The 10,549-nt window shown below is 48.2% G+C and overlaps 1 protein-coding gene and 1 long non-coding RNA gene across 2 annotated transcripts; one reads left to right on the top strand and one right to left on the bottom strand.

Annotated features, from left to right (window-relative positions):
• Nucleotides 1-194: 194 nt before the first annotated feature.
• LOC120831065 (uncharacterized) lies at nucleotides 195-2,951 on the bottom strand. Its single transcript, XR_005713985.2, has 3 exons — nucleotides 2,813-2,951; nucleotides 1,128-1,277; nucleotides 195-1,020 (listed from the first exon to the last, which is right to left on the bottom strand). It is a non-coding gene; the product is annotated as an uncharacterized LOC120831065 (long non-coding RNA).
• Nucleotides 2,324-7,562, top strand: LOC120831064 (lymphotoxin-alpha). The gene is made up of 4 exons (XM_040196194.2): nucleotides 2,324-3,241; nucleotides 4,866-4,896; nucleotides 4,977-5,030; nucleotides 6,334-7,562. Exons 1-4 carry the CDS (start codon nucleotides 3,056-3,058, stop codon nucleotides 6,747-6,749), a joined length of 687 nt encoding a protein of 228 aa, XP_040052128.1. The 5' UTR covers nucleotides 2,324-3,055; the 3' UTR covers nucleotides 6,750-7,562.
• Nucleotides 7,563-10,549: the final 2,987 nt, after the last annotated feature.

Genomic DNA, 10,549 nt, shown 5'->3' with positions numbered 1-10,549 from the left:
GAAATAACTACTTTCAGTTCAACATATATAAGCATATATAAACAAATCACTAATATAACATTATTTTTTGCTACTTAATGTCATTAGTTTATTTAAGTAATGGTTTCACTTCTAATAATATTAATTATACTATTTGATTTTGAGATTCAATGCATTGTCTCAAGAAAATTGTATAGAAAGAAACAAATTTGATATTACATTTTAACATTCCAATGTGTTTTATTCTTCTAAAACATTGCACGGGTGGTGGAACAGTCCTCCTAACAGAACTACAACCATAACTGCAATGTAAACATTCGCCCTCCAACCGGAAGATGCTCAGTGAAAACACCGTTAAATGGCAGCAGCTTATGTATTTTCAGTGTGTGTCCTCTTTTGAGACCACCTCATATATACGGACCTGCAGCTGTTCCAGGGAAAGATTCAACACAGACGTGGCTTCTTAGAGAAGACTTGACTTACAGTATTGACATTGCGAGCTTGTTCTTCGGGGTTTGTAACCTGGGTTTTAGCTCACTGGTTAGCTGGATGAACTGGAATGAGAGCATCGTAGACTCGGGGGGGTCACATGCAGTGCGTATGTCCAAACAGAAGGCACGTGGCTTTTGGCGGGTCTTGAATCATCAGAACTTCGACGATGATCTTCAATGAGACTGAGATCTTTCTCAACGAGGAGGATCCCAACGTAATATTGCGTAATGAGTCATCGTCCGAGTCCTTAACAAATAATAACACGATTATTATATTTCTCATGAAATAACTATCAATAATGTTAATCAATGCAGCATAGTGGACAACCAGACGCATGAGGGAAGGTTTATTCTATAAAACTATGCTCACTAGGTTCATCAAATAATGGTAATAACAGTTCGAAATGATGCTGTGATGGTCCTAGATGATCTTTCAGGAAATGTTTTTTCTTTTTCAGAAAGAGTTACAAAGGCTGGTTGGTAGAAGTCTGTGGGATCGTCCCCGAGGAGTACAGGAAGCCTTCTCAGCACCGGTGTCCGAAGCTGTAATCTTGGGGAAAAACACAAGTTAAATGACATTTCTCGTCATTGTTAGAATGACAAGAGATGAATGGTGTATAAAGAGACACTTGATTGTGTGACATTTGATGTGCCGACCTTGTTGAGAAAGCTGTGCCAACAGCTGCCCAACGTTCCCTCTTTAAGATGGAAATATGTCGATTAGCCGGAGGCTGTGTCGATCAGGGCTTTCGTTCAAATTCCTGCTTGAGGTTCTTTCGCACTGTCCGGTTGAACTCGCGTGCATACCTGTGAAATACAGACAACGCTCCAGTATCACATTCCAAGACTAAATAATACCTTGGAGTTCTTCCTCATAAGTTTCACTACCAGAGACTATTTCTGTCTTGAACATCCTCCAACTGTCTGTTCTGTGCAGCTTACTTATGTGTCCATTAAATGCAGAGCACGCCTCGGTATAAAGGTTACATCCTCCATGTGGGCAGTGGAGTCTGTGATGAACGCTGCATCAGTGCAGGACGCAGACAAATCACACAAGTGGCAGTGAGAAGCTACTTGTTCAGGTTCACACAGTTGTGTGGCTTCTCTGGTGTTTTTGCTAAGTGAACCGTAACTTAATCGATTCATTAATATAGTTAAATGTGCGCAAACAAGGAAACGATGCGGTTCTACTGTAGCTCACGTCTTTTAACCTGTAATGTTTTAACAGGAAACGCCTTTTGCCACTCATAATATTTACGCTTCATCTTCACGTCCCTGTAAAAACAAGAAGGAAACTATTTGCTGTTAGCTTATCGTCGTCGGCTATCTGAAAACACCCGCCGCGGCGCAGTTAACGGCATCCGCCCGTAGTTATTAGTGAAGTTATGAACCTGGAATATCACTTTCTCACGTTACAGAATGAACACACAAAGAAACTGAACTCGCTTTGCTCCTTTTGTTGTGTTGGGTGATTATAAACCAACTTTGCGTTTAACGTCACTGTCTCCTGACGCGGACAGTTTTTAGCTAACTATCCGGTAAAACTATTAATAAAAACGATCGTGTGGTGTTTTCAGGGGATTTAACGGTGTTAAAGTAGGCGTTAGCTCATTACCGTTCGAGACAAATACTATTTCAATTATGAAAATAAAAAAATAAAAATGTTGGTTCAGCCTCTGCGGTTGTTGGAGGACGCAGGCCGGGTCTACGAAGGCCGCAGGCTACAAGGATGCAGCCTAGCGACCGTGAGACCGACTTCACGAGCGTGGCCTCGGGGCGGCCCCGCAGAGCGCCACGTGCTCGCTGCATTGGCCTCGGCTATAGAACACCAGAACGGGCGCCCTGTGCTTCTCACAGCTCCTGTGATAATGTGAAAGGGTCTGAAGAAGCCGAGGAGAACGTATGCTGCCTGCAACACGGTTCAGGGGGACCGGGTTGGTGGTGGTCAGTGACGGTCTGACACACAGACCGCTACAGGCTGCAGGACGCCATCAGGATGAGCCTTTAAAAAAAATGTTGAAAAGTATTTTTTTTCCTTCTGTGCGGCTCGGTAGCAAATGGCCCAACGGTCCGCGGCCCGGGGGTTGGGGACCAGGCGCCGCAGGTTGCTCCTCAGACTTTAGCGGCATGAGGTCCTTTATGAGACGCATTCTGAGCTGCAGACATTTTATTCTGGTTTAACGCACCAGCCTGGCCCATCATTTATTCACTTTGACTCCCGGGGAGTCTATCAAACGAAGCCCTACTTAAACTGTATAGATGCCCAACACGACCCGCAGTGTTTTCAAAGCCCTGGACCTTTATGGGCGGCGCGTGTGCACGTGCGTGACCGGGGGCTCCACCTGACGGCGCGGGCTGATCGCGGAGTTTGGTTGCGGGGGCGTACAAGGAGTGTTCGCCGCAGTCCCGTCTGCGGAATGACGACCTCAGAAGAGGAAGTTCGTGTCTGGGTCTCATCTGAGCGAAACTCGGGAAAAGGCTCATTAGCGATGCAGCGGCGTTGACGTGGGCGACCGCGCGCTCATAAATAGCGATGGAAGCACGCGGCTGATCCGCCACCGCGACACCCGCGACGCCGCCGGCACATGGAGGACGACGCGGAACGAGGAGCGCAGCGGGACGCGCTGATCCAGCTCCTGCGGCGCAGCGAGACGCGACACCGGCGCGCGGCCCGGATGCTCGGCCTCGCGCTGCTGCTGCTCACCGGCGCGCTGGCTTTGCTCACCGCGGCGGTGTTCGGAGGGCGGGCCCGGCAGCCCCCGGAGAGCCAGGTAACGTTTGACGGCGCGGCTTTGATTACTGCGCAGTCCAGTTGGAACGGACTTTTTAGCTCATTTAGATAACGCACCGGGTTTGGCGTGTTTTGCTGCTCTAATTGATAACAACTAGCTTAAGTTTGGCATTCAATATTTGCGATTATATATCCTTTCTAAACAGGTTAATGTGTCAAATCCACCCAATGTTGCCACAGTTTGTATTTGTCTGCGCCTGCGCGTTACAGAAAAGCATGTGTTATTGCTCCAAGCAGGAAACGATCCCAGGCTGAGGTCTGGATTAAGACCACGGCCCGGGAGGTCTAGATTAAGACCACGGCCCGGGAGGTCTGGATTAAGACCACGGCCCGGGAGGTCTGGATAAAGACCCGGATCTCTCTGCCGTCACAGCATCGCGTCCCGTGCGTCGGGCTCGCTCGCTGGTGTTCGCGTGCTGCCACTGCAAACGCCGAGCTCGCGTCTTCCGTCGGTTGTGTGAATAACACGCTACGTGTTGCGCGGCCGTTAAACGGTTAAACGTGTCTCCGGGGCTTCAGCCACATGCTGGGTCTGTTGGGACAAACATCCGGACCCGGTGTCCTGGATCACAACAGTCGGTGAAGTTTCACCTAATCGTTGAGCGCTTGACTGCACCGCACGCAGCGAGAAATGTTACGTTTCTATTACACAAACGACGTGTGCATTTCAACATGTAAACTGTCACATTAGCCCGCGTAGTTTCTCGGTGTTCAGAATCAGCTGTGTGTGTGTGTGTGTGTGTGTGTGTGTGTGTGTGTGTGTGTGAGTGTGAGTGTGTAACTGTCTAAATGTCTCGTGGATGTGAGTTAGTGGAACGTCTTTCTTTCTTCATCCGATCTAGAATTCGCTTTCTGGTCCATCACGACATTTCCTGTACATGCAGTGTTTTGATACACATCATGTAAAATCAAATCAAACATCCGCGAGTAAAAGTTGTGAGTAATCAAACGGACTTAAGCCCCCAGACAGAAGGTAAACAAGGCGTCCATTTGTTTCATGAGAGGTCACAGAAACTTTCCCTCGACACCTCCTACCTGAATTAAGAACGTTATGTAAAAGGATCCGATTCCCTATGTGCTTTTTATAATCCATTTTAATCATGTCTCAATCAATCTTGAATCATGTCGTCTCAATATATGATGTCATCACAATATGATTTCATTGAAGGGAAGATGGATCATCGTATTGAAACCCTCGTGGGAAACAATCATGTGGTCATTGTGGAGAGAATCATGCGGCCTGACCGATTACCGGGTTATGTTATGTATTAAGTATAATACGGGTAGATGAAATGCAGCGCTCTGATTGGTTGAGAGGGAGTCACGGGGTTTGCGTTATTCAGTGATAACGTGCAGCTGCTGTTCACATTGATCCCAGCGTTCAGTATCACTGCTCACTCACAGTAACAGTCGGGGGGTTGCTAACAACACCTCCGAACATCATTGGACAATAAAGTACAACCTTTGTACCTTATAGCTTAAATATACCTGTAATTACTAAGTAGTACCAGCTATGTGTGATATTAACACACATCAATGTCTCAGCAACATGTGAATGAAGTGGCGTGAGATGATGTTTCATCTTTGTGTTTGTCTACTTGCAGCCGATGATTCATCCTCACGCGCATCCATCAGGTAAATATCTCATCAATATTCTATGTTTTCTTGTGGTCATGGACGAATGTGCTGATCGGCCCCGTGAATTTCTGTCCTAGGGCTCAGCCTCACGCAGAAGCAGGACTTGATCAATCCAAGCGCCATGCTGACAGGTAAAACCCGCGTTCAGGGTAGGGGCTGCCCCCCCCAGGCCCGTCACTCTTCATCCATTTGCACAATTTAGTACAAATTAACAAACATAACACACGATAACCCCACTGGGCTGATTTAAAGCCGCCATCTAAATAATATTAAAATGTTACAAAATTATAGCGAACATTAAAACCTAAAATATTATTGGCAATACATCCCAACAGTTTCATGCACAACATGTTTGTGTTGCATTCTATTTGGACCTGATGACGCTAATTAGTCAAAACAGCACGGTTCACAATGTCATCTAGTCTTCCCCATCTGTACTCAGAGGGAGGTGTCCTAAGGACAAAAGAAAAGTAACTTTCATGTAAACCAGATTGCTCCATCAGACAAAAACAAATAAATGCCAATGCCAATGCAAATAAAGTTGTGCAAAAGAAGAACTAATATTTGTCAAAACTAAACGGGGCTGTGATGTTTCACAGTGCGGGTCGATCCGTGTTCTCTCCATAGTTTGCCTGTCTCAGTGTCCCAGTGCTTCACAGCAGCACACTGCTCCTTACTTACTAAGGGTGGGTAAAATGCAGAGAATATTTTCCCCATGTGGGATTAATAAAGGATTATAAATAAAATAATAATAGTATTTTTACAAATAAATATATATTTTTTGTAATTTAAAAATATTACGTTTCCCCCAGCCCCTCGCGCCCACCTGTAATACCTCTGCCCCCCACCAGAGGGTCGCGCCCCACAGTTTGAGAACCACTGCGTTAACTCATCAAAAAACACACATCATTGCAAGTGGATGAAATAATTCACAACACGTGTCTTTGGTTAGTCTTTCCTCTTTGGTGTGGGTTAGATATGCCGTCTCCACACACTGTTTTCCCCTTCCGATCTCCCTGTGAAACGTTTATGTGAACCAACACGTATCGCCTCTAGCTTCTACCTTCAAGATGTCATCGTGATAGCATCTAACAAAAACATAAACTGCCCACCCTGATATTCATGCCAGTGGAATGATTCGCCATCCGTTGCCTGGGGGGGGCGAATAACAAGAAGTTCTTGGCAGCTCGGATCAGGGAGGTTCCCTGCTGCAGCCTGGAGATGAATACTGCTGAAGAAATGCGTCAGCCACAACATCTACAAACACCCTCCTCGTGACTTAGTCCACGTTTATATTTGTCTAATATTTTCCTGTTGGAAAAGTATTGAGGGATAAAGTACCACATAATATCACCAGCTCGGGTAGATACCTTTGAAAGTAAACCCTGCAAAACTGAACACCAACATCATTTACCTCTCTGCTCTCATCCGCAGCTCCCAATGGCCGCAACACTAATGGGATGTATCTGGAATGGGAGTTTGAGACTGGAAATGCTTTCCATCAGGGAGGTTTCAACTACTCCGAGGGGAGCCTCGTGGTGCCCAGGAGCGGCATCTACAGAGTCTTCCTGCAGGTCACCTATGAGAGAAAGTACGACCCCAAGTGCTTCGAGCAGAAACTCACCAACTCAGTGGTTTTCTTCTGCGATAAATACAAAAGCAACAGGCCTCTCCTTACGTCGACGGACTCAGTGGGCTGCAGCCAGAACCAGTGGCCTAAGACGCTCTACACGGCCGGCCTGTTCGCTCTGGACGCTGGCGGCCAGCTACGCGTGCAGTCATCGCACCCCAAGTTCATCGTCAAAAGTGAAACCGGTGTGTTCTTTGGCGCTGAACTTCTGCCTCAGTAATCAGCTAGAACCCCTGAATCTCATTAGCTCATGAATTGGTTTCAACTTCCATGGAAGTTCAACAGTAGCTCCAGTGTAGTTTAATGGTTACGGCTCAGGAAAAAGCCAAACCCACTGTTGAATTCGCCACAGCATGAAGCTGCTTGTATCTGCTCGACTGTGTGTTTGCTTCATCTAATTGAAGTCCTAAGCTGCTTAGTTTAGAACTCAATATAATTAGTTAACAAAAAAAAACATGGCCTACAAGCTTATATTGAACAAACCTGCAGGAGTACGCTCCATGTTCTCATAGCCATGGAGCCAGGAACTTGTGGAGGACCCTGGTCACGTGCAGGGCCAAGTGGACCTCCCAGCCTCAACGCCTAACCAAGGAAACCAAAAGTTTGGGCAAAATTGGCAACAAGGTGGATTGTCGGCGGCAACGGTGAAGCAGCAGGGCAGACCTGTCTAACTTTATGCATTTGTGTCATCTAAGTCACGTCGGGTGAGTTACGTCATTGCACCACATGTCAGTTCTGTTGTTTTACAAACCGTGCAAGAGGCGTAAACGTGCCGTTGATATCCAAGTATTTGCTCTGTGATCGATCAACTAATAGATGTCATTCATACATTTAAAGATGTTTATAGAGTCAGTAGTTTATACAGACTGCACATACTGTGGAAATGTGTCATGAGTTTGTGTACAGATTTGAACACATGCACAAATTGGGTTTCTATTGTAAGTTTCACGGATTTGGAGGACTGTCATTTGTAATCTTTTTTTGTTTGTATGTGTGTTGTGGAGATTTTGTGAAATAAAATTTTTAATGAAAATCACGTCAAGCTATTTCCTTCTGTCAGTACAAACGCGTGGGTACATTTTGGGCCTCGCTCGGGAGGTGTTGACACATTTCCCAAATGCTTCTCTCGCACTCGTTAACCAATTGTGGCGGGCATGGTTTGGCTTGGCGGCTGTGGGGACAGAGCCAGTGGAGTGAAACTAAAATCGGTGAAATATGCTCAAACTTCCTTGTGCCAGTTAAAAGGCGTGCAGCTGCATTTTGCACCAGTTGGAGACGTGCAATGGAGGACCCACTGATCCTCATATAAAGTGCGTTGCAGTAATCCAGCCGAGTGGTCACAAAGGCGTGGATTACTGTTTCAAAGTGCTGTCTCCGTAAAAAAGGTTTTATTTTTGCCAGCTGCCTTAACTGGAAGAAGCTTGCTTTCACCACAGCTTTAATCTGGCTGTCAAATTTAAGATCCACGTCCACTTTTATCCCTAGATCATTTACAATTGGTTTGGCATACTGTGCCAAGGAACCCAGATCGCCTGAGCGGGTCACAGAGGTGCCACCAAAGACCATCGCTTCAGTCTTTTTTTCATTAAAATTTTAAAGGTTTCGAGCCATCCAGGTTTTGACATCCTCTAAACAGTTTAACAGTGGCTTAAGGGAATATGAATCAGCCTTTTTTAGGGGGACATAGATCTGGCTGTCATCAGCATAACAATGGAATGAGATGCCGTGCTTCCTGAGAATGGAACCGAGTGGGAGAAGGTACAAAGAAAATAAAAGAGGACCCAGCACCGAACCCTGTGGGACCCCACATGGGAGAGGAGCAGTGGAGGACACAGAGTCACCAAGGCTGATACAAAATGTCCGATGAGACCGGTAGGACTTAGACCGTTCCAGCGCCGAGCCCCTGATGCCCACCCACTGCTTCAAACGATCAATCAGGATGTCATGGTCCACTGTATCAAATGCCGCAGTTAAGTTCAAGAGCACAAGGATTACACAGTGACCAGCGTCAGTAGCTAAAATAAGAATCAACCACGTTACACCAATTAATAAAGTGGTGTATTTGGAATAATGAGTGTGACGCCTTTTAAACGGCTCCAGATGTAAAGAAGAGAAGGATGAATCTCAGAGACGGGAAAAGTAATGGCTTCATCATTTTCTAGTCCTGACAAAGCTGAGAACAAGCCCAGGGGGGCAGTTTATTGTTAAGTAGCAATACTAAGTGGACAGATAGCTCCTGTTTTCATTCTAATCAGAAACATGGTGACTCCCCAACCTGGTTACAACCAGAGTGGTTTCCTTCAGACCACTCAGTTTCTGAGTGGATTGAACATTTAGTCATCAACACGATGTTGCTTTATCTGGCTGCTAATTAATCATGATCTTCAGGGGATGAGGATACTCCTATTCAGACCCTCCAAGTTATTTGGCAAGTTTTAGCCATTTCGAGTGATTTATAGTAGTATTTCATGTCTTTATTGTATAGCATTGAATCAGAACCCATATCAGAACCATTTATAGTATGTTGGCCCTACAAGGAATTTGTCATGACTGAGACGTATTTCCACATCTTCACAGGCTGCTTCCGGTCAGACAGGAAGTCCATGATCCACTTATTATCCCCAAATACTCTGAACTGAATATTCAGAAGACCTAAAGTATGTTTAAGTGACATGTTGTGTAAATATATAACAGGGAGGGAACCTGCGGACAGGCACACAGCCGGGGAGCCCCCGGGGGTCGGCCCGGCGGACGGCCATTAGGCCGGCTCCGGAGCGGCTACTGCAGGGCACGGAACGTCTCTGGAATGGGCGGTCGTCAGCGGCTCGGGGACACGGAACACCTCCGGAGTAGTCGGCGGCGGCTCGGGGACATGGAACACGTCCGGAGTAGTCGGCGGCAGCTTGGGGACACGGAACACGTCCGCAGTCGTCGGCGGCAGCTCCAGCTCGGGGACACGGAACACCTCCGCAGTCGTTGGCGGCGGCGGAGGCAGCTCGGGGACACGGAACACCTCCGCAGTCGGCGGCGGCAGCTCAGGGACACGGAAAACCTCCGCAGTCGTCAGCGTTGGCGGCAGCTTGGGGACACGGAAAACCTCCGCGGTCGTCGGCGGCTCGGGGACACGGAACGCCTCCGCGGTCGTCGGCGTGAGGATGCAGGAAGCCGGAGTTGCCAGCTGGAGGGAGCGGAAAGCCCCCGGAGTCACTGTTGCAACCCCTGCCATGACCCCCCCCTCAAGGGCCGGATCCCAGACGGCCCTCAAATCGCCAACGGGAGGGAGGGAGAGGACCACGGGATGGGAGGGAGGGAACCTGAGTCGGGGAGCGGGGACCGGAGGCGTCGGAGTCATGAGTCTCGGGGCCGGTACTGGCCGAGTCGGGGGCATGGAACGTGGGGCCGGTACTGGTCGGGTCGGGGACATGGAACGTGGGGCCGGTACTGGTCGGGTCGGGGACATGGAACGTGGGGCCGGTACTGGTCGGATCAGGGGCATGGAACGTGGGGCCGGTACTAGTCGGGTCGTGGGCATGGATCGTGGCGCTGGTACCAGGGGCATGGATCGTGGCGCTGGCTCGGGGGTCGGGGGCATGGATCGTGGCGCTGGCTCGGGGGTCGGGGGCATGAATCGTGGCGTCGGCTCAGGGGTCATGGGCTTGGGTCGGGAGGCCGGGACGGGAATCTGCTGCGGCCCAGCGCTGGACATTCTGCGCTGCGACCGAGGGGGGTCGGGAGGTGCAGGTCACAGGTGATGACAGGACAAGGCAGGAAGTGAACCTCACCGTGACAGAGGTAACTACTGCTCTAAACTCTCTAAATGCTCGCCATCATGTAGCAACTTCATACTATTAAATGTCCTTTACGCTCACCTGACCCAAACCTGATAGAACACCTCTGGAACAGTTGTGACGCCGTCAGGTTGCTCCTCAGACTTTACCGTAGCTCACTGATGCCCTTAGACAGATCTGAGAGGACATCTCACAAGACAACTTTGGTAGTCTCATTAGGAGCATGCCACAA

This window comes from Gasterosteus aculeatus, chromosome 13 (genome assembly GCF_964276395.1).
Source record: "Gasterosteus aculeatus chromosome 13, fGasAcu3.hap1.1, whole genome shotgun sequence".
NCBI classification, from domain to species: domain Eukaryota; kingdom Metazoa; phylum Chordata; class Actinopteri; order Perciformes; family Gasterosteidae; genus Gasterosteus; species Gasterosteus aculeatus.
Note: the sequence above shows the minus strand (reverse complement) of the source record. Positions and strands in the feature narration are given on the sequence as shown.